General features: G+C 49.8%; 1 protein-coding gene across 1 annotated transcript in view; it reads right to left on the reverse strand.

The window, feature by feature from the left end:
- The window catches only part of LOC142290518 (uridylate-specific endoribonuclease D-like), a 58,619-nt gene that overhangs the window by 13,564 nt on the left and 20,448 nt on the right, over window positions 1-24,607 (reverse strand). Inside the window, 2 exon segments of the mRNA XM_075334477.1 lie at window positions 12,679-12,785; window positions 14,069-14,182. Of these exon segments, the coding sequence (XP_075190592.1) occupies window positions 12,679-12,785; window positions 14,069-14,182 (221 nt within the window).

Here is a 24,607-nt window from a genome sequence, read left to right on the forward strand (position 1 = left end):
GGCTTTGGGGCTCAGTTACATTGATCAATGCGATTGCTAAATATCTCCTTTTTCCTAATATTCATAGCAGGTATGCAATTCATTATTCACATGTTCAAATTAGCAAGTAGCATTTTTCATTGTATATTCCAATATTTTTCCATATGCTTGAGGCATTATACCATTATCTAAGTTTGATGTGCAGCCTTATTCTTATATATAGTATGTATTTTTGGCTTGCACTCATATATATATATTAGTGCTCACTTCAGTTATCCTATTCAGTTATATGTAGTTTTTTTTCTGAATGTGAACACAGCTCCGCCCCTTTCGGCCATGTTTTTTCCATCTCCTATATAAGAAAGTCCTTAGTTACCCCTCTCCACCCACAGCAGTTTTTAATTGCAATGAGATGACACACAGTTAGGGTCACAGAGCTAGGGACCCCAATATAGAGATATGCCTTGACGAGGCTTTGGGGCTCAGTTACATTGATCAATGCGATTGCTAAATATCTCCTTTTTCCTAATATTCATAGCAGGTATGCAATTCATTATTCACATGTTCAAATTAGCAAGTAGCATTTTTCATTGTATATTCCAATATTTTTCCATATGCTTGAGGCATTATACCATTATCTAAGTTTGATGTGCAGCCTTATTCTTATATATAGTATGTATTTTTGGCTTGCACTCATATATATATATTAGTGCTCACTTCAGTTATCCTATTCAGTTATATGTAGTTTTTTTTCTGAATGTGAACACAGCTCCGCCCCTTTCGGCCATGTTTTTTCCATCTCCTATATAAGAAAGTCCTTAGTTACCCCTCTCCACCCACAGCAGTTTTTAATTGCAATGAGATGACACACAGTTAGGGTCACAGAGCTAGGGACCTCAATATAGAGATATGCCTTGACGAGGCTTTGGGGCTCAGTTACATTGATCAATGCGATTGCTAAATATCTCCTTTTTCCTAATATTCATAGCAGGTATGCAATTCATTATTCACATGTTCAAATTAGCAAGTAGCATTTTTCATTGTATATTCCAATATTTTTCCATATGCTTGAGGCATTATACCATTATCTAAGTTTGATGTGCAGCCTTATTCTTATATATAGTATGTATTTTTGGCTTGCACTCATATATATATATTAGTGCTCACTTCAGTTATCCTATTCAGTTATATGTAGTTTTTTTTCTGAATGTGAACACAGCTCCGCCCCTTTCGGCCATGTTTTTTCCATCTCCTATATAAGAAAGTCCTTAGTTACCCCTCTCCACCCACAGCAGTTTTTAATTGCAATGAGATGACACACAGTTAGGGTCACAGAGCTAGGGACCCCAATATAGAGATATGCCTTGACGAGGCTTTGGGGCTCAGTTACATTGATCAATGCGATTGCTAAATATCTCCTTTTTCCTAATATTCATAGCAGGTATGCAATTCATTATTCACATGTTCAAATTAGCAAGTAGCATTTTTCATTGTATATTCCAATATTTTTCCATATGCTTGAGGCATTATACCATTATCTAAGTTTGATGTGCAGCCTTATTCTTATATATAGTATGTATTTTTGGCTTGCACTCATATATATATATTAGTGCTCACTTCAGTTATCCTATTCAGTTATATGTAGTTTTTTTTCTGAATGTGAACACAGCTCCGCCCCTTTCGGCCATGTTTTTTCCATCTCCTATATAAGAAAGTCCTTAGTTACCCCTCTCCACCCACAGCAGTTTTTAATTGCAATGAGATGACACACAGTTAGGGTCACAGAGCTAGGGACCCCAATATAGAGATATGCCTTGACGAGGCTTTGGGGCTCAGTTACATTGATCAATGCGATTGCTAAATATCTCCTTTTTCCTAATATTCATAGCAGGTATGCAATTCATTATTCACATGTTCAAATTAGCAAGTAGCATTTTTCATTGTATATTCCAATATTTTTCCATATGCTTGAGGCATTATACCATTATCTAAGTTTGATGTGCAGCCTTATTCTTATATATAGTATGTATTTTTGGCTTGCACTCATATATATATATTAGTGCTCACTTCAGTTATCCTATTCAGTTATATGTAGTTTTTTTTCTGAATGTGAACACAGCTCCGCCCCTTTCGGCCATGTTTTTTCCATCTCCTATATAAGAAAGTCCTTAGTTACCCCTCTCCACCCACAGCAGTTTTTAATTGCAATGAGATGACACACAGTTAGGGTCACAGAGCTAGGGACCCCAATATAGAGATATGCCTTGACGAGGCTTTGGGGCTCAGTTACATTGATCAATGCGATTGCTAAATATCTCCTTTTTCCTAATATTCATAGCAGGTATGCAATTCATTATTCACATGTTCAAATTAGCAAGTAGCATTTTTCATTGTATATTCCAATATTTTTCCATATGCTTGAGGCATTATACCATTATCTAAGTTTGATGTGCTACCCTGAAAATAAGCCCTAGTCGCAGTTCCATAATGAAGTGTCTGTGTCGCCCAGGGCTATGGTGTACTCGGTCCCGGGCGGTGTATTGCTGGGGAGATGTCACTTGGTGGCCGTTTCCCGGTCCCGTGCCCTGGGTGCTTTTTAAAAGGGGTACATTTACAGGGGAGATTAAATGAAAGTTTATAACATGATGCCATTTGCAGGTTGCAGCTAGGTAGATGGAGCCGTCGCTGCACAGTTCTGACTACTGGAGCTGGTGTTGGTGGCAGCCTGGATGTTAGGCCCTCCGCAAGCAGGGCCGGGCCCCAGAGGATATGTGATGTGGATGGGTGCAGAAAGAAGGTAGGCCACACAGGGGGTTGCAGTGTAACTGTTTCCTTTACTCACAGTCAGATGGAAACTGGTCACCTGAGGAAGGCTGGTCTTGACCGCTGGTCCCCTTAATCCCAGTGCCGGTTTAGTGACCTGGTGGCTTCTTTCCCCTTTACCTGTCTTTGGTTGGTGGGTCCCCGTGGCTTGGAGCATCTGGGGGTCCCCTCCTGGTAGTTTCTTAACGGCAGTCCGTATGACGGTAGCGTGAACCCTGTGAGGTCGGAGTCTCTGGTCCTGTTTCTCGGTTCTCCCGTTGCTGCTGAGTCCCGAACTTCAAAGTCAGTGAGGTCCTTGATGGTCCCCTCACTGTGCAGATTTTAGCAGGTCTGCCTGGAGTGTTGGCCTGAACTAGGATTCTGTACGCCATCGGTGCTATGGTTCCGGGAGCACTCCACCGTACTCCACCGGTAGTTACATGCCTCAGGTCAGGTCAGGCCCTCAGGTCACCGTCACACTCCTGTCAGTACTTCCACTCGCTCTCTCTGTCCATCACCGACAACTCTCTCTCAACTGTCTGACTGTCCACTGGCTGCCCCTCCCACCTGGTCGTCTAGTGGACTGCTTCGGCTCCACGTCTAGGTGGCCATCCATTAGCTCCAACCCTAGTCTGGCACCAGTCTATGGGGAATTTTGGGAAAATAGGGATTAACTGGAATGTTTTTGTTGTTACCGTCACTGGTCTTCTGGGTCCCTGGGGGTATGCCCTGCATCCTGGTGGGGATGCATTACCTTGTAGCTCCCTGATAGCTTCAGGGGTGCTACACTCCCCCTTGGTTTATTCCAGCCTGTCCTTGGACTGCAAAGTGGCACAGGTTAACACGTTTTATTATACATGGTAAACATCAATAATAACAGTCTTCCCTTGCAGGGGAGGCATTGGCTTGAACGTTGCAACTGGAGTATCCCTTCCCTTCACCCACCACCCAAATGTCCTGGTCCCAAAACCCCTATGAGGAAGGTCACCGGTTTCCATGGTTACCAGGTCTCGGACGCCTCTGCTGCAGACCTTTCCTGCAACCATCCTCTCCTTGGTGGTGGTGTCAATCAGGGTCCACTGGTAAGGTTGTACTCTGGTATTGCACAACTGGTGCAACTATTTACAGGTTAAAGTTTTTGACTGCTGCCAGTCTTGCAGTCTGGGTCCATTTTTATTAGCAAACATTGTTTTTGCAAGAACAGGTTAAAGGCAACATCAATCAACAATTTTAAACTGGAAACTTCTGGTAGTCTAGCAGGTTATAGCTACCAGGGTACTGGAAAGGGGCCATATGGATCGACCGGCCTCCTGGAATTAGCACTCAGTCTGGATACTGTTACATCCGGGAGGTGGATTCACTGGGCCGTGCACCGGACTCCCCCAGTGAGGCAACCCGGAGCTAACCCCTATACAGGGACTGTCCGATCACCCCACCAGAGGGCCTACATGCACAGTAGCCGGAACACTAGGGGTACGGGATAAGAGTCCTTCAGGGATCTGTACAGGAATGTCTCTGAGTCCAACGGGCACCATAGGCAGGACGGATGACTGGAACCGGATTCAGGTGCCGGGTAGGAACAGCAGACGGGGTCCGGGTCCAGCGAGATGTGCAGGCTGATGTTACCAGGTGAAGTCGGGGATCGGTGACGGGTTCAGGCTGATGGGAGATGGCGGGATCCTCAGCAGACCGTCACCGGGAGTCTTCCTGGGAAATCAGCCGTCGGGACCGGGTTAGGGTGGCAGGCGGGCTCTGCGGAAGAGACTGAGTTAAACGGAGACAAGGCACAAAGGGACCTTAACACCTAGCTCTGGGAACACGTTGATCAGGCACTGCCCACATGGAAAGGAAGTCCTGTACCTGTAATTGGCCATATCCTGTTTCTGGGACACTGGCCCTTTAAGAAGAGGTGAGTGAACTCTCTTGCGCCCTAATGCGCATGCGCGAGGCTCGTGTGCCGGAGGCCAGAGCAGGAAGCAGTGCAGGAGATGCAGGGGGACCAGACAGTGTCCTGGGTCGCAGGGAGACACCAGGACCGGCGGGCAGGAGGCACGGAGGACACAGAAGAGGGAGAGTGTGGGAGCAGCCGCGGGCAGGAGGACCGGGAACCAGTGCGGTGAGTGACAGATGGCGCCGGGACCTGGGGAGCGTGACAGTTACACTGGTTCCATGCAACTCTACTGCCTCCTGTGGCATCTGGGGAACTGGAGCTGTAGTAGGAGCTCGGGCTAGTGTCTCTGCAACGACCTCCACATCAAGGGCGTACCAACCCCGCTCCCCATAATGACGGGTATAGGTGACCTTGTCTCCTACATGCAAGTCCCAGTCGGGGTGTCCTTTGGGGAGAGGGGGGCTCACATCCCGGCAGGAGATGAAGACTCCTTCCTTCAAGCTGGGCTTCGCAATGAAACCCCATCCCTTTATAGGTTGAAGCGTTCCACCACCTCTTGATACAGCAGTCTCCGTGCCCGGTAGCTGGCTTGCCGCAGGCGCCGTTTCTCCTGGAGGTCCCTGGCCTCTGCCTGCGTCCGCTGGGCCTCCCGCTGCTCCCGCTCCTGGGCCAACTTGGTGATGAGGGTCTGGCATGCCCTGCAGGTGTTCTCCTCTACATGGGCCCTCTCCCAGGTGACAACCGCTGCTCCCTAGCTACCTGGTTCAGGGTAGCTCACTGCTGGGTCCCCGACAGCGACTGGAAACAGTACCTGGGAGTAGTCATCAGCGATGGTGGCGGCCTCCTCCGCGGCTCCTGATGACGATGCAACCTGGTCTGTCGTCACTGGGTCAGAAGGCGATGTAAGTTGATCCTTCTCCGCTGGATTAGGTGATGCGGCCGGGTCTGATCTGGCCGGGGAAGTCTGGGCCACTTGGTTCTTCTCCTCTGGAGAAGGTGATGGGATCTGGTCGGATCTAGCTGGATCTGGCGGTGATGCGGCCTGGTCGAGAATTGACTCTGGCGTACTGGTTGGTGCGGCCTGGACAAACGTCACCCTACTCTCCTGGAACCACATGGTCACCACCACTCCCATCATCTCTGTCCTCCACTCCTCGATAAGCTGCAGTTGCTGCGCACGCAGGTTCCAGCACAGCCATTGGACCTCTGTCTTCAGCCTCTCCGTTGTCCAGGCCCCTGGGTGACCTGGTTCACTTGCATGATCCTCCGGTGCAGACAAGGTGTTACTGGTAACAGTTCTGGAGGCATTCTGTGGCAGGGCCTCTGGGCTCCCTACTTCCAGTTTCGTTTTACATTCTGGACACTCCCAGGGGGCAGGGCTTTCACTTTGCACCTTTTTCACTACTGTGGCGCAGTTACTTTTTACACCAAAAATGGCGGCGGTTTAACCAACAGTAAAACACAGTCCATATACACAATCTATAAGGCACATGTCACCCGATATGACCGGGTCCAGTTCAATTCGTTTGTGACACTAGGAATAAGCTGTGTCGTCCAGGGCTATGGGGTATTCAGTCCTGGGTGGTGTATTGCTGGGGAGATGTCACTTGTTGGCCGTTTCCCAGTTCCGTGTCCCTAGGGATGGTTTTTAAAAGGGGTATATTTACAGAGGAGATTAAATGAAAGTTTATAACGTGATGCCACTTGTTGGTTGCGGCTAGCTAGACAGAGCCGCCGCTGCACAGTTCTCACTACAGGAGTTGGTGTTGGTGGCAGCCTGGATGTGAGTCCCTCTGCAAGTAGGGCCGGGCCCCAGAGGAAAGGTGATGTGGATAGGTGTGTGTCGCCCTGGGATAAGGGGTACTCAGATCCGGGCCACGGGGTCACTTCTGTGGTTATCACGGTGGCGTGACCCGGTCTGTGATCCCAGGCTCCACAGTAAGAAGGGGATTAGGTAAGGGAGATTGTCCGTCACGCCAACCGTGGTGTGCGGTGAGGTAACGGAGCACCGCCGCTGCCGGTAAATGGATCCCGGGGATGGTGGTGGGCAGCAAGGTGGTGATTTCCCTCCACGGGTAGGGTGTTGGTGTCCCGGGACCCCGGTGAGGTGGTGCAGGGAGGAGATGGAGACCGTCTGAGAGCTGTGCGCCCGGTTGGACTGGGGGATGTTGTTACTTACAGTTCGCTTTGCAAGGAAATTCACACAGAGTCAGGAATTAACCAGAAATTGCCAGTGTCTGCAGCCTTCGGTGCGGAGGGTGTTTGGGGTCCCACACACAGTACAGCAGGATCCTGGTCTTGTTTTGCAGCCAGACGCTTCTTTCTCCTTCCTCAGTCAGGAACGGGGAGCCCACTCCCCTTGCAGTGATCCGGGTCACCCCTGGATGCCGGCGGGCCACTACCCTGCCCCGGCCACCTCGGGCCCTTTCCTCACACTTCCCTTCCTTATAGCAGCCAGGAGCTAGCTCTCCTGGTCTGCTCTCTTCACACTCCAAACTCACTCTGCAGCAGCCCCTCCCCTCCTGCCCTGTTTAGCTCTTACACTGGAGGGGGGGTGTCTGTCCTGCTGCACTGGTGTGGGATCAGGTTACCAAAGAGGAGAATGGCCTGCACTTCGCTGGATTTTGCAGGCTCTGTGACACCCTGGTTTTGCCAGGGCGTCACACACCCCCTTGGTAAAACACAGCCTGTCCTCGGGCTGTCTGGGGCACCGACATTTATTGTAACGAAAAAAAAACAAAGTGCACACATTACAACTATACATCTTCCCACATCGGGAGGTACGTTTACTAAAACTTTAAACTGTTCTGCCACCCCCACCTGCGGTGCAGATGGCCTCTTCCTGAACTTGAGGACGTTGAACGGGGCGACAGTCCATAAAACAGTCAACTTTTTTTTTTTTTTTAACTTGCAGGTAGCCGTCCAGGTTCCGCTACCACTGCTGCTGCCGCCACTCCCAGTACGGGGCACGGGTCCCGTGCTCTGCCTCCTGCTCAGGAGCCAAGCCCACTTGGATGCCCTCGGCGCCGGCTACAACCGGCCTCGCTAACTGGCGAGGGCCCCATCGCTCAGTGGCCTGCTCCTCCTCCCTTCAGGTGCACTCCGGCTGCTCCACAGCCGGGACGGGATACCTGGGAGCGGCTGGCGCCGCATCTGGGGCAGACTTCCGGTCTAGTGTCGCCTCTGCTGTAGCCGGGCGGACTGCCGGGGCCGGCGCCATCACCGTTGCGGCCAGGCGGACTGCCGGAGCCGGGAGAGATGTCATTGGGGTTGCGGCTACTGCTTGTCCAGGAACGGAATTAGGCAAAGTCCTGGCGTCTCTGCCTTTACAGTCCTCGGCTACATCAGGCAGACACACTCTCGCGCCCCCTTGGTACTCTTCAGCACTTCCGTTTGTTGGGGGCGGGGATTCGCTTTCGCGCCTTCCCTGCTCGGAGAAGATGCTCGAGCGGGAGATTTTCGCACCAAGATGGCGGCGCTTCAAAATTTTCGGCCAGACACCGCTGGCGGAGATCACAAGGCGCACTTCTACTGGTAAGTAGAGGGGTTCAATCCTGTTCGTGACTCCAAATATGTCACCCTGGGATAAGGGGTACTCAGATCTGGGCCACGGGGTCTCTTCTGTGGTTATCACGGTGGCGTGACCCGGTCTGTGATCCCAGGCTCCACAGTAAGAAGGGGATTAGGTAAGGGAGATTGTCCGTGACACCACCCGTGGTGCGTGGTGAGGTAACGGAGCACCGCCGCTGCCGGTAAATGGATCCCGGGGATGGTGGTGGGCACCAAGCTGGTGATTTCCCTCCACGGGTAGGGTGTTGGTGTCCCGGGACCCCGGTGAGGTGGTGCAGGGAGGAGATGGAGACCGTCTGAGAGCTGTGCGCCCGGTTGGACCGGGGGATGTTGTTACTGTCACGCTGTATTCTAAGATGTACAATAGCAGTACAGCGCAGTAATGTGGGACTGAGAGGATTCCTGAAACTATCTGAAAAGGTAGTTAGCTGGTAAACCACTAGGGGGCGTAAAAGTGGAGGAAACGTATGAGCAGGGAATTCTCTAGCAGAGGTAATACTACTCAAGCCCTCCAGATGGCAGTAGAATCGTCAGAAAGCCGTGTCACAACATGAGGTCTTGTAAGTACACAAGGGCAAAGTCTAAACGTAGTCAGAGGGAAGCAAATAGTCAGTAGCCGGGAAATCAGAGCCTAGAAGCGAGGGGGAGTGACAGACAAGACAGAATAAAGGTAAACAGATAAGGAACAAACAGTTAGACAGCAGGAGAGACACTGATGGAAACAGACAACAGAGGAGGTTAACAGGTCAGGTGAACACGGAGGTCAGGAGGGGGCAGGGCAGACAACAGGTCACTCAAGAGCAGAGCCAGAAGTATCACTGGTGAAGTCCAAAAGAAACAGTGCCCTAATAAAGCAGCCTGACCTCCAGAACGAGGCAGAAAGGATTAACCCCTAACGTGACTTGTATCAGAAGTGAAACTAAAAAAAAGGCTCAGCTCCAGCTGAGCCAGGAGTCAATCATGACAGTTACTCAAAGTTCGCTTTGCAAGGAAATTCACACAGAGTCAGGAATTAACCAGAAATTGCCGGTGTCTGCAGCCTTCGGTGCGGAGGGTGTTTGGGGTCCCACACACAGTACAGCAGGATCCTGGTCTTGTTTTGCAGCCAGACTCTTCTTTCTCCTTCCTCAGTCGGTAACGGGGAGCCCACTCCCCCTGCAGTGATCCGGGTCACCCCTGGATGTTGGCGGGCCACTACCCTGCCCCGGCCACCTCGGGCCCCTTCCTCACACTTCCCTTCCTTATAGCAGCCAGGAGCTATCCTCTCCTAGTCTGCTCTCTTCACACTCCAAACTCACTCTGCAGCAGCCCCTCCCCACCTGCCCTGTTTAGCTCTTACACTGGGGGGGGGGGCTGTCCTGCTTCACTGGTGTGGGATCAGGTTACCAAGGAGGAGAATGGCCTGCACTTTGCTGGATTTTGCAGGCTCTGTGACACCCTGGTTTTGCCAGGGCGTCACAGGTGCAGAAAGATGGTAGGCCACACAGGGGGTTGCAGTGTAACTGGTTCCTTTACTCACAGTCAGATTGAAACTGGTCACCCGAGGAAGGCTGGTCTTGACCGCTGGTCCCCTTAATCCCAGTGCCAGTTTAGTGACTTGGTGGCTTCTTTCCCCTTTACCTGTCTTTGGTTGGTGAATCCCCGTGGCTTGGAGCATCTGGGGGTCCCCTCCTGGTAGTTTCTTAATGGCAGTCCGTATGACGGTAGCGTGAACCCTGTGAGGTCGGAGTCTCTGGTCCTGTTTCTCGGTTCTCCCGTTGCTGCTGAGTCCCGAACTTCAAGGTCAGTGAGGTCCTTGATGGTTCCCTAACTATGCAGATTTTAGCAGGTCTGCCTGGAGCATTTGCCTGACCTAGGATTCTGTACTCCATCGGTGCTATGGTTCCGGGAGCACTCCACCGTACTCCACCGGTAAGCACACGCCTGGGCCCTCAGGTCACCATCACACTCCTGTCAGTGCTTCTACTCACTCTCTCTGTCCGTCACCGATGACTCTCTCTCTCAACTGTCTGACTGTCTACTGTCTGCCCCTCCCACCTGGTCGTCTAGTGGTCTGGATCGGCTCCACCTCTAGGTGGCCATCCATTAGGTTCAACCCTAGTCTAGCACAAGTCTATGGGGAATTTTGGGAAAACAGGTATTAACTGGAATGTTTTTGTTGTTACCGTCACTGGTCTTCTGGGTCCCTGGCGGTAGGCCCTGCATCCTGGTGGGAATGCAGTACCTTGTAGCTCCCTGATGGCTTCAGGGGCGCTACATGTCCATGTAGCTAAAAAAGTTAAAGATACTGCAGAACACTTCATTATAGACAGCGGTCACACCCAAAAAAGGGAAGAAAGAAGACTTTCCCCGAGAATAAGCCCTACCCCAAAAATAAACCCTACCACATTTTTCAGGAGGAAAAATAATATAAGATAGTGTCTTATTTCCGGAGAAACACGGTAATTACATAAATTACATAATGCCAAAGGCTAAGACCAGTCCCTTATGTAATCCATAAGTTATCAATATGTCATTTACATGTTTGGATTTCACAAAGGATCTGGTTTCATACAGCAAGAATTGAAAAATGATACCAGACCACATATATAGTATCCTATGTTAACAATTGCAATAAATTGTTAAAAATGGATGCAATAAGAGATAGTGTCCATTTGTTATCCACCTTTTTTACACAACCAATGAGTTTAATGGGTGGGTCTGATCCTAAGGGGGGCTTTACACGTTGCGACATCGCTTCCGAAATATCGACAGGGTCACGTCGTTAGTGACGCACATCCGGCACCGGTAGCGACATCGCAACGTGTAAATCCTAGACGCGCTGATAAACAATCGCAAAAGCGTCGAAAAATCGGTGATCTGTGTAGCGTCGTTAATTTTCATAATGTCGGGTCGACCGCAGGTACAATGTTGTTTGTCGTTCCTGCAGTTCCACACATTGCTGTGTGTAAACCCGCAGGAGCAACAAACATCTCCTTACCTGCGTCCCGACGGCAATGCGGAAGGAAGAAGGTGGGTGGGATGTTATGTCCCGCTCATCTCCGCCCCTCTGCTTCTATTGGCCGGCCGATTAGTGACGTCGCGGTGACGTCGCTGTGACGCTGAACGCACCTCCCCCTTGAAGGAGGGATTATTCGGTGGTCACAGCGACGTCGCCGACCAGGTATGTGGTTGTGAAGCTGCCGTAGCGATAATGTTCACTACGGTAGCAATCACCACATATCGCATGTGCGATGGGGGCGGGTGCTATCGCGCTCGGCATCGCTAGCCGATGCTAGCGATGTTGCAACGTGTAAAGTACCCCTAAAACTGGACTGATGTGCGGTTTGTTTGGCACGTGAACATCATACCATGGGAAAATAGGCTCATCTGAACAAGCGCTAATACAAGTTTCTCACAATGTCAACATATCATTTGAATCTGTATTATCTAGAAACAGTTTTCTAAATAATTTTCATCTTTGTGAATAATTTATCCACAGTTGAATCTCTGTATTAGTAAATCTGCTGTAGGGTGCATCCACTATATATAATACTCAGCTTGTTAAATCTACTGTAGGGTGCGTCCAGTATATATAGTACTCAGCTTGTCCTTTCCTAAATGTCTAATTTCCATTATTCACCGCTATTCAATTCAATTAACCATATTTAACTATTGCCACTTAGTGGCTGTTTATGCTAACTGCACGCATGGGTCAAATAGACTCCATTTATATTGTCAGTTCTGAGTCATCTTTGCACCTCCGTTACATGACACATTAGTAAGTTACTAATATAATGGCATATCACTGCTGTAAGGAACAATAATGCAGCCGCTGGAATGCAAATCAGGTTACTGATTATAGTCACACAATTAATGAAGGAAACAAATTGTTTCTTGAAAGTCGAATCCATAATCAAAATTAAGGGTAAAAGGATTGTCCACTACTTTACATTGATGGCCCGTCCTTAAGCCTGCTTTACACGAGACGACCGATTGTGCTATAGCAGGATCGATCGTACCTGCCCCCATCGTTTTTGCGTCACGGGCAATTAGTTAATCTACCAGTTATCTAAATGCTGAGCTCTGCCCCGCCCACATCTGATTGGCAGATTTCTGTGTAGATTGCATAGGCAAAAAAATGACAATCATTAGAGGCGGCATAGTTGGACTACATGGCAGAAGGTTTACTAGTCCTCTAGTGATAATCCTTGGCTGATAAAACACTGATGTCATCAAAAGTAGTAAACAGACCAGTAAGTGACACATGGATGGAATCAGGGTCTCTGCCCCAACATTGTGGTGCTCTCAGAATGGGTAACAAAAACCTGGTAAAAGATTGCCTTTTAGCCTTAAGAGTGAATCACTAGGTTAAATATAATAAATCGCCTACAACAACCATGAAAGTATAAGAATAATTATAACCAACCAAATACAGACCAATGCATTACACCTACCGGCCCATCAGAACTGTAGCTCAGATAGTTAACCTCTCCAGCCTTCTCCTGTAGATAAAGATTCACCCAGCTGTGAAATCCGGATATCTTTCCTTTGTGAATTTCACCTGCATACAGAAAACCTTTATAAGAATGAATCAAGTAACATTACAGTCTTAGGCTAAGTTCACACATCCTGTGTTTTCAATCCGTCAGGTCCGTCAGCAACGGATCAGTCATTTTCAAGATGTCAACTGATGCAACTGATGTGTTTTTCACAGGATTCCTTTCACAGGAATCCTGTGAAAAAACTGATCAGTTGCGTCCGTTACATCCGCTGTGCGTCCGTTTTTTGACGGATCAGTCATGATCCGTCTGTGTTTGGGACAGCCCAGTGGGCGTGCCAAGCATGCTGGGCATGCTCAGTAGAGCATGACGGAATCCTGCGCTGGATTCCGTTGTAAGACGGATTACAACGGAATCCTGCACCATAGACATGCATTACAAGCTTGGCGGATCGCGACGGATTCCTGCGCGGTGCGTTGTTTTCAACGGCCCGAAAAACGTTACATTCTGCGTTGCTACCCGCTCGGCGGTCAGTCAAAAACGACGGACCGCGACGCAGCGGATGCAACGCAGGGTCATCAGTCGCAATCCGTCGCTAATAGAAGTCTATGGGGAAATACAGGATTCCTGCAAAATATTTTGCAGGGTACCGTAATTCCCCAAGGCGACGGATTGTGACTGATGCAAAACACAGGATGTGTGAACTTAGCCTTAGGCAGGGGCAGACATATCATTGGGCCCACACCAGGGCCCAAGACACTAGGGGGCCCATTTCTACCTACAAAATAGGTGGGTGTGTGTGTGTTTTGATGAGCTTTGAGGTTGCAGAGGGCCCATATACTATCCTAGTACAGGGGCTCTCTTCTGTCCGTGTCCGCCAGTGACTTAGGGTACATCCACACCGGTCAGACACACAATGGATTTTCCATCTGAAATTTATAGCTGGAAAATTCGTTGAGCATTATAGTACTAATATTGTGGATGAGATTTCACCACCTTAACAATATCTTTTGCAATACATTAGGGACAATCCTTGTCAAATCCATAGGAAAATCAAAGCTACACAACCGTGAGTCGCGTACATGGATCTTGCCAAGGATTTGTACTACCTTAAAATTAATGTAATTTCCCCACTGACCCATAATGAGAAAATGATGGGTTTCTGGATGCTACTTCCCCATTTGTTTCTGTTTTTTCATAATATCTTCTCTTACCAAGATTTATACTTTTTCATCATCTCAACTCATTTTCAGTCATAAGCTCATAACAACCTGCCTTTTCTTCTAATTCTACTTGTATGGGTCATGTCTATTGTGTTTCAATATGTTGGGAATATTTTTCTCACCATGGAAGACATGCTCAAAGCCTGAGGAGTCCAGGGAACCTTTAGAGCGAGCGTACAATCCAAACCACATTTCTCGCAGGTCATTCTCAAAGTCTTCAACTGTTGTGTAGTAACCTGTACATCAAAAATGCAGGTCAGACAATCCACAAAGTGAAGCTCTCCATCTATGACATCTCGATAGTGACACAGGGAGACATTCATGTTTGTCCATATTCTGAAAGATGCATTTATATTTCCTAATTCATAAGTCATTGCTGAATTTAGAAAGTTAAATTCTAATGTAATCTAAATCTAATTGTATAGGATACTTCATCAATGTTTTATAAGACCCTATTTCAAGAACCAGGTCACATCCATTTTTATTTTACTAGTCCCCCTAAGTGGCTATAAGGATCAGCAGTCTGATTGCTTGTTCATTTCTGTAGATCACAGCTACACAGCGGAAATCTGCTGAAATGCTGCTCTCCTCTCACGCTCTGCCAAAAGTATGAGAAAGTGGCTCATGATAGCAACAGGAGTCATCACATCAACCTGTGCTAGTATGGCAACCATCGGCTCCACGTCTTGATGTCACGTGACTTCTGATGGCGGCGGGTGAGTGAATATTTTTCGGCGGCGGGCATTTACATCGCGATGTCACATTTTGACAGCGCTATCTAAGGAGTTAACAGGCTCGGGATCGCAGATCCACTCACGCCTGAGAGGCACACGTCAGCTGTTAAAATCAGCTGACATGTGCAGGGATTGCTGCAGTATCACCGCTGCAGCCGGTGGTGATTACCTTGGCATGATCCATAGTGTACCCTTTACGTCATGTGTCGTGAAGAGGTTAAAAGGGTTGACCAAAAATATCCTGTGAGATGTTAAACAGTTTCACCAATTTTTCTACAAATCCTCCTTATTTCAGGGGCTCAAAACTAATTGGACAAATTTACTTTACCATAAATAAAATATTAATTGTTAATACTTTGTAAAGAATCCTTTGCAGGCAATGGCTGCCTGGGGTCTGGAAGGCGTGGATGTCACGAAAAGCTGGGTTTCCTCCTTTGTGGTGCTTTACCAACCATTACTGCAGCTGACTTAAGTTGTTGTTTGTGGATCTTTCAGCCTTACGTTTTGTATTAAGCATGTGAAATGCAGCTCAATGGTGTTGAGATCTGGTGATTGATTCGGCCATTGCAGAATATTCCACTTTTTTGTCTTAAAAAAACTCCTGGGTTGCTTCTGCAGTATGTTTGGGGTCATTGTCCATCTGTACTGTGAAGCGCTGTCCAACCAACCTAACAGCATTTTCTTGACTTTGTGCAGAAGATATCACCCTGTGCACTTCAGAATTCATCCAGATGCTTCTGTCTTCAGTCACATTATCAATAGACGTTAGTGACCCAGGGCCATTGGAAGCCATGCATGCCCGGCCATCACACTGCCTCCACCATGTTTTACAGAGGACGTGGTGTGCTTTGGATCATGAGCCATTCCAAGCATTCTCTATATATTCTTCTTCCCATCATTCTTGTACAGGCTGATCTTAGTTTCATCTGTCCAAAGAATGCTTTTCCAGAACTGGCCTGGTTTTATACATGTTTGTGTGGTTTTTTTTTGCAAAGTCATGTGATATTTCTAAATTTAAGGCTGATTAATGGTTTGCACTAGTGATGAGCGAGTATGCTTGTCACTACTCGGTACTCGCACGAGTATCACTGTACTCGGGCTACTCGGCGGGTACCGAGTAATTTCGCGATACTCGTGCTGTACTCGTGGTCTTCATCCCTGCATGTTGGCGCTCTTTTGAGAGCCAGCCCTCATGCAGGGATTGGCTGGCAGACCACTGCAATGCCACAGCCCTGTTAGTTGTGGAATGGCAGTGATTGACCGGCCCGCACAGCGTGACCGAGCCTTTATACCGGCGGGCGCGCTGTGCTCTGCACACAGCCATCTCATATTCCCTGCTTTCCCCGCCCACAGGCACCTATGATTGGTTGCAGTGAAACACGCCCCCACGCTGAGTGACAGGTGTCTCACTGCACCCAATCACAGCAGCCGGTGGGCGTGTCTATACTGTGCAGTAAAATAAATAAATAAATAATTAAAAAAACCGGCGTGCGGTCCCCCCCAATTTTAATACCAGCCAGATAAAGCCATACAGCTGAAGGCTGGTATTCTTAGGATGGTGGGGAGCCCCCCAGCCTAACAATATCAGTCAGCAGCCGCCCAGAATTGCCGCATACATTAGATGCGACAGTTCTGGGACTGTACCCAGCTCTTCCCGATTTACCCTAGTGCGTTGGCAAATCGGGGTAATAAGGAGTTAATGGCAGCCCATAGCTGCCACTAAATCCTAGATTAATCATGTCAAACGTCTCCCCGACATTCCTTCCATGATTAATCTGTAAATTACAGTTAAAAAACACACACACCCGAAAAATCCTTTATTAGAAATAAAAAACAATAACAAAGTCCCTCATCACCAATTTATTAACCCCGACAAAGCCCTCCATGTCCGGCGTAATCCACGGACCTCCAGCGTCGCGTCCAGCTCTGCTGCATGCAGGTGACAGGAGCTGCAGAATACACTGCCGCTCCTGTCAGCTTCACACAGCAACTGAGGTGAGTAGTGTGATCAGCTGCTGTCAGTCAGGTAACTCACGGCCACCGCTGGATCCAGCGGTGGCCACGATTAACCTCAGTGACAGTTCAGCTGATCGCGATACTCACCTCAGTTGCTGCGTGGAGCTGACCGGTGCGGCGGTGAGTAGCGCGATCAGCTGAGCTGTCACTGAGGTTACCCGCGGCCACCGCTGCATCCACCGCTGGATCCAGGTAACCTCAGTGACAGCTCAGCTGATCGCGCGGCTGTCTTCAGTTGCTGTGTGAAGCTGACAGGAGCGGCTGTGTAGTATTCTGCAGCTCCTGTCACCTTCATGCAGCACAGCTGGATGCGACGCTGGAGGACTGTGGATTACGCCGGACATGGAGGGTTTGTCGGGGTTAATAAATTGGTGATGAGGGACTTTGTTAGTGTTTTTTATTTCTAATAAAGGATTTTTCGGGTGTGTGTGTTTTTTAACTGTAATTTACAGATTAATCATGGAAGGAATCTCGGGGAGACGCCTGACATGAGATTAATCTAGGATTTAGTGGCAGCTATGGGCTGCCATTAACTCCTTATTACCCCGATTTGCCAACGCACTAGGGTAAATCGGGAAGAGCCGGGTACAGTCCCAGAACTGTCGCATATAATGTATGCGGCAATTCTGGGCGGCTGCTGACTGATATTGTTAGGCTGGGGGGCTCCCCATAACATGGAGCTCCCCATCCTGAGAATACCAGCCTTCAGCCGTATGGCTTTATCTGGCTGGTATTAAAATTGGGGGGACCGCACGCCGTTTTTTTTAATTATTTAATTATTTATTTCACTGAACAGTATACACACACCCACCGGCTGCTGTGTTTGGGTGCAGTGAGACACCTGTCACTCAGCGTGGGGGTGTGTCTCACTGCAACCAATCATAGGCGCCGAAAAGCAGGAAAGCAGGGAATACGAGATTGATTAATGAGCGGCCGGCTTTTTCAAAAGAGGAAAAGCCGCCGGAGTTTAGTGAACAGCTGTGCAGCGCCGCGGCAGTGATCGGGGAACGGTAAGTATGAGAGAGGGGGGAGACTGACCGACAGACTGTGAGAGGGGGACAGACAAGACAGAGAGAGACAGACAGAGCGAGACCGACCGACGGGAGATAGAATGAAAAAAAAAATGACCGACATCGCTAGTAAAAAGCACAAAACGTGCGTTTTGCACATCGGAGTGCCACACAATGTTTTTACGTAAAATCTTTCATGTAATAATCTCAAAAAGTAACATACACCAGCTCTATCTCACTATTGGGTATGTGCCCTTAACATTTCCGCCATGAAAATTCATTTTGGTGTCATTTTGGAAGGTTTTCTGGTGAGTCCGTAAAAATGGCGTAAAACTCGGACAAAATTGTTCACAGCTGTGACTTTTGAGTGATAAATGCTTCAAGGGGTCTTCCCCATGCTGTTGCCATGTCATTTGAGCACTCTTCTGAGACTTTTGTGACATTTTTAGGGTTTCTACATGCTGCCGGGGGTCATTTCAGAAAAATACTCGGGTCTCCCATAGGATAACATTGGGCTCGGTGCTCGGGCCGAGTACACGAGTATCTTGGGATGCTCGGCCCGAGCCTCGAGCACCCGAGCTTTTTGGTACTCGCTCATCACTAGTTTGCACCTTATGGTTAACCCGCCGTATTTGCTCTTATGATGGATTTCTATTTATGGTAGAGTTAGATACACCTACTTCCTGGAGAGTGTTCTTCACTTGAATAGATGTTGTGAAGGGGTTTTTTTCACCCTGGAAAGGATTCTGTGATCATCTGCCACTGTTGTCCTCTGTGGGACATCCAGGCATTTTTGAGTTTCCAAGCTCACCAGTGCTCTCTTTTTTTCAGACTGTACTAAACTGTTGATTTGGCCACTCCTAACATTTCTGTTATCTCCCTAATGGATTTCTTCTTTTATTTTTAGCCTACTGATGGTCTGTTTCTCTTCCATTGAGAGCTAACTTGACAGCATCTTGTGGGTTCACAGAAACAGCTTCCAAATGCAAATGCCACACCTAGAATCAGCTCCAGACCTTTTACCTGCTTAACTGATGATGGGGATCAATGAGGGAATAGCTCATGTGGCCCATTAAATAGCTTTTGATTTAATTGTACAATTACTTTTGGTCCCTTGTATATGAGGCAGCTACATTTAAAAAGAGCTGTAATTCCTAAACCCTTCCTGCAATTAGGATATGAATACCCTCAAATTAAAGCTGAGAGTCTGCATTTTAAACCCCTATTGATTAAATAAATTTACCTTGAAAATGTTTTGGTAAACTGCTAAAATGTACAGCAATTAACAGCCAACTCGTGATACCAGATTTAGAAGTATCTGAGTATAGTCAGCAATCAGCAGAAAGATATTCTATAGTACTACATAACTTTTATTATGACATTAAAAGTGGGATATTCTCAATATCGCACAACAGCGAAACCTAATTAACCACTTGTTTCCAGACCAGTGGGCATAAATAGGTATTTAAAAGCATAACCTAAGTGATAGAAATTTTTGCAATATTCATAACCATGCCCGTAATAAACTGCTTAGATCTCACCCAATCCAGATGATAGGTAGTTGTAGTTCCTGGAGCTCCTCTGAGGTGTCAGAAACACAGATCCTGGAGTAACCCTATTTCTCCATGTCAAGGCTGGTGCTGTGACTCGCGGCTTAACAAGGGCAGTACCCGAGAATATTGCTAAAGTTATGCCCCCAAAAAAGAGAAAATCCCTCCTGACGTATTTGTATCTCATTATCAAGGAGTCATCAGGGGACAGTACATTTTTGGAGACAAATGACAGGAGTGGAGCAGACAGAATGCACATCTTATAAAACTCTCATCTGGCTACAAAAAATGGGATCCTGCAGTGACCAGGAAGGAAAAGTCATTGAGTTATGCAAATCATAAGATGGATAGACATGTTAATGATAACAAAAATGATAAAAAATAGAAACAAAATGTTCATAACATCTCAATATACTCAGTATAGAGTATGAACACATGCATTTACACACCTTGGCTGCTATCAATTAGGCCCCACTCACACTTGCGCTATTTTGACGCAAACGGAATCCGTCAGTAATGTAGTACAGTTCATTTATTTACAGTTGAAGCGCGACACCATGTGGACATAAGCGGGTAGTGCATGTGACTCGCCCACCCCAGGGCTGTGGGACACCCGGTGCCGGGCCGGACTAGTCCGGTGGTAGTCAGTGGTGGCTGGGCCCGGCTCCGTGGCCCTGGTGGGTGTCAGTTGAATCTGTGGCTGATGACTTTAAGTTTGTATTCGTGACGCCACCTGTGGTATGCGGCTATTAAGCCGCCGCTGCTGTGTGAGGCCTCCGGGATGGTGTTATGGCAGCAAGGGTGGTACTGCTCCCCACAGGTGGAGCAATGCCCGGGGCACAGTTGGTGCTTGTGAATGTCTATGCAGCTGAAATAACAGAGACCACTTCAAGGGTGCAGTTCAAGTTCTTTACTCACAGTTCTGCAGGGACCCTCGGGCTGCTGGGACCACTGTCAGGGACCTCCGCCGTTTCTGGGTGAATCCAAGAGTGAAAGCCGGTGTCCTTCTCTTAGTGTCTCTTTCTCTGCTGTCTTCACTAGCCTTGCCTTAGTTCAGATGGACCTGGCTTGGCCTCCACTGCAGCCTCCAGGCTGGGGGGTCACCTGTCGGCTGATTACCCCTTTTCTGAAGGTCTGTTATGGGTTCTGGCCCTGGGAGCTTGCAACGTCCCTGGGCCTCGTTTTTTACTGTTTGGAGATTGTCTTTGCACTCCTCCAGTCTCTAGGGACCGTCCCCTGTCGCAGCTAATCACTCCACCGATGTCACTGTGGACCAGGCCACCGCAGCCTGCAGCTACTCGTAGCGCCTCTGGGCCCTCGGCTTCGGTACCCAACAAGGACTGCTCGTGGTACCTACAGGACTACCCGCGGCCCTGCGACCCCTTCTGTCTCTGCGTGGTGTCACCTGGACCTCTGGGTCCCAGGTTCTTCACCAGGAAGCGTCTCCTTCAGTTCCTCTGCTCCTGACTGACTTGGAGCCTTTCTTTCCTTCTTTCTTTCTTTCTTTCTTTCTTTCCTCCTTGCCTGCCTCCAGCAGGCCTCCTCCTCCCTCCTTGCTCTCGTTCTTCTTCTCCAACTACATGCTGGCTCCTCACTCTTTCACTCCCTGAGGTAAACTGAAACTAACTTGACCTTCCCTATCTGTGTCTACTGTCCGTGGCTCCTCCCACCTCCCCAGTTGCTAAGCTGTAACCTATGGGAGCAGGGATGGGTCTTACAGCCCCTCTCAGCATGCAGCATGGGAGGGTTGCCTGCCACTTTCCCTGGTCCTGTGTGTCCCTAGCAATGGGTGTAGTGTGAATTTACCAGGGGACCGGAGTTCACTCTCTTCCTCTCCCAGAATGGGGCATCACACCACAGATGGGGTGCAATGACCTGTGGCGACGGAAGCCTCAGGGGCGCCACACTCCCCCACAGCAAATCCCAGCACGTCCTCGGGCTGAAAAACAACAAAAACATATGGAGAACTGCAAAACATTTTTGGTATGCAATAACATAAACTGTAAAACATTTCTTCCCTTTATGGGAGGCACATATCATGAACGTTGCGAACTTCTTATAAAGAAAACTCTAAGTGTGCACTTCCAGTCCATTGCACGGTTCAGGCAAATCCCCCATAATTCTGGTAGGGGGCACAACGGGTGCAACTAATTACATTTTTGGCTACTACAAGTCCAGTAGCCCGGCAGTTCGTTTCAATCAAACAAAGTGACATCTTCGACCAGCCATTAAGTCCAATGGCCTGGTTACATAAGACATATCAACAACATACCAGCCATTAAGTCCAATGGCCTGGTAGACATAACACATACACTTCCACCGGGGCCCACATTCCAGTTCAGTGGCCCGGTGGCACATAACATGGGGGGTGACGTCTTCAAAAAGAATCAGGGGCAGTACAATAGGAAAGGGTGTCATCTTCGAAAAGAATCAGGGACAAAACACGAGGGACTTCTTCAAAAAGAATGAGGGGCTATGTACAGTTGGCAGCTCTTCATCTTCCTTACTCTCGAGGATAGATATCAGGGTCCCACTCCGGCATGGCTCCTGGCAGCAGGTACGCTGACGAGATCATCGTCTGGGTCCCTTGAGCACTGGTCCCTGACCTTCTGCGCTGTCCCGCAGCCTGGGTTGGAGTGGGGCTGCCTGTAAGCGTTGCACGGCGCTGCTGCAGAGGGCTGCTTGTCTGCAGGGGGCTGTTGCTGTGGTCTCTAGGGCCCTGCTTTGGCCGGGCTCCCTGCATTACACGTGCCATGGAGATCCTGGTCTGCGTCTCCTGGGTAACTGTTGTAGGCCCGCTGTAATGTCCTGCGGCCTGGGTCTGTCTGGAGGGAGGGCTGCGGCTGCTGCTGACAGGGGAATCGCTGCGAGATGGCATGGCGCGGCGCCACTCCGGTTCCTCCGGGGCCGCTTCTTCCTGCACAATACGCACATGCAGCGCATACCACCCGCGATCCCCCATCAGCCGGGCATACTCAACCACATCACCCGGCTTGGCATCACGCCCTGGGTGGCCTCTGGGCAGGTGCTCCTCAATATCTCTCCGGGCCACGAACACATCCTTGCCCAGGCCGGGCTCTCGGATGAAGCCCCAGCCACCTTTCTGCCGAAAATCAACTACGGTGCCCCGTCTTACTGGGCACTCGGTCCCCTTCAGGGCCTTCCTGACCTCTTCCTTGGAGGCCAGATTGGCGACTTCTCGGGCCCTTCTCTTCTCTTCCCGGAGTTCCCGCTCCCGCTGGTACTCGACCACCAGCCTCCGGCACGTCAGCTCGTTGGCCAGGGGAGTCCGCCTGGGGAGCAGTGGCCGCTGCAGTCCCCTGGTTTCAATGGGTGCTGCGTCCCAATTCGCTTCCGGGGATGCCATTCCCAGGAGGCTCACAGGGGGACTCGGCAGGGGGCCCGCTAGTTGCTCAGGGTTCATCCCACCCCAGGCTCCGTCTGCGGGGGTCTCAGGCAGGCCTCCGGTGCTCCACTGAGCGTCCGCTGGGTAGGCCGGGAAAGCCAGGGGGTCAGCGAAGGGGCTAAGCGGGGGTTCATGGCGGGGCCTTGGGGCCGGACTGGACGGGGTTTCTGGCTGCTCACCCTGCACTTGCTCCGCGGCATCCATCCACCGTTCCAGATCCTCCGGCACCCTCGGTGTCTCTCTCCGCCGGTTCGCCTCCATGCTGCTCAGCCTCCGGGCCAGAACTCTCATTTCTTCCTGGAGCCGATCCAGCTTGCAATCCTCTCCGCCGGTCCCTGGCGCACCTCTTTGCAGCTCCTCCGTCATGCTTCCGACCTGGGGGATGCTGCCTGGAACACTGCTCGGGTGCTCGACCACGCCACTCGGCTGCTCCCTTTCCCTTCTCGGAGGCGGGGCCGGAGGCTGTACGAGCAGCTGGCGCCAGACTGGCGCCCAGCCCATCATGGCCGGCACCACTCCGCTTGCTATAAGGTACATTTTTGTTTCTGCTGGTCTGGCTTTTAAACTCTTTCTGCCAGCCGGCCAGCTTATTTGGTCACCACTTCTTTTTCTTCCGCTTTCTATGGCGGGCACCGCTTCGCGCGCTTTTCTTGGACAAGGGGGCGGGGCTTCTCTTCGCGCCCTTTCTTCTTGCACGCCCCCCTTCTTCCCGCTCTCAGCAGCGCTAATGGCGGCGGTTTCTCAGCAAAGTACACTGTCTGTCACACGGTTCTTCAGGCGCACAGTACCCGGTTGGACCGGGCACGAAATCCTGTTCGCGACGCCAAAAGTTGACTCGCCCACCCCAGGGCTGTGGGACACCTGGTGCCGGGCCGGACTAGTCCGGTGGTAGTCAGTGGTGGCTGGGCCCGGCTCCGTGGCCCTGGTGGGTGTCAGTTGAATCTGTGGCTGATGACTTTAAGTTTGTATTCGTGACGCCACCTGTGGTATGCGGCTATTAAGCCGCCGCTGCTGTGTGAGGCCTCCGGGATGGTGTTATGGCAGCAAGGGTGGTACTGCTCCCCACAGGTGGAGCAATGCCCGGGGCACAGTTGGTGCTTGTGAATGTCTATGCAGCTGAAATAACAGAGACCACTTCAAGGGTGCAGTTCAAGTTCTTTACTCACAGTTCTGCAGGGACCCTCGGGCTGCTGGGACCACTGTCAGGGACCTCCGCCGTTTCTGGGTGAATCCAAGAGTGAAAGCCGGTGTCCTTCTCTTAGTGTCTCTTTCTCTGCTGTCTTCACTAGCCTTGCCTTAGTTCAGATGGACCTGGCTTGGCCTCCACTGCAGCCTCCAGGCTGGGGGGTCACCTGTCGGCTGATTACCCCTTTTCTGAAGGTCTGTTATGGGTTCTGGCCCTGGGAGCTTGCAACGTCCCTGGGCCTCGGTTTTTACTGTTTGGAGATTGTCTTTGCACTCCTCCAGTCTCTAGGGACCGTCCCCTGTCGCAGCTAATCACTCCACCGATGTCACTGTGGACCAGGCCACCGCAGCCTGCAGCTACTCGTAGCGCCTCTGGGCTCTCGGCTTCGGTACCCAACAAGGACTGCTCGTGGTACCTACAGGACTACCCACGGCCCTGCGACCCCTTCTGTCTCTGCGTGGTGTCACCTGGACCTCTGGGTCCCAGGTTCTTCACCAGGAAGCGTCTCCTTCAGTTCCTCTGCTCCTGACTGACTTGGAGCCTTTCTTTCCTTCTTTCTTTCTTTCTTTCTTTCCTCCTTGCCTGCCTCCAGCAGGCCTCCTCCTCCCTCCTTGCTCTCGTTCTTCTTCTCCAACTACATGCTGGCTCCTCACTCTTTCACTCCCTGAGGTAAACTGAAACTAACTTGACCTTCCCGATCTGTGTCTACTGTCCGTGGCTCCTCCCACCTCCCCAGTTGCTAAGCTGTAACCTATGGAA

The sequence above is a fragment of the Anomaloglossus baeobatrachus genome, chromosome 2 (genome assembly GCF_048569485.1).
Source record: "Anomaloglossus baeobatrachus isolate aAnoBae1 chromosome 2, aAnoBae1.hap1, whole genome shotgun sequence".
Lineage (NCBI taxonomy): Eukaryota > Metazoa > Chordata > Amphibia > Anura > Aromobatidae > Anomaloglossus > Anomaloglossus baeobatrachus.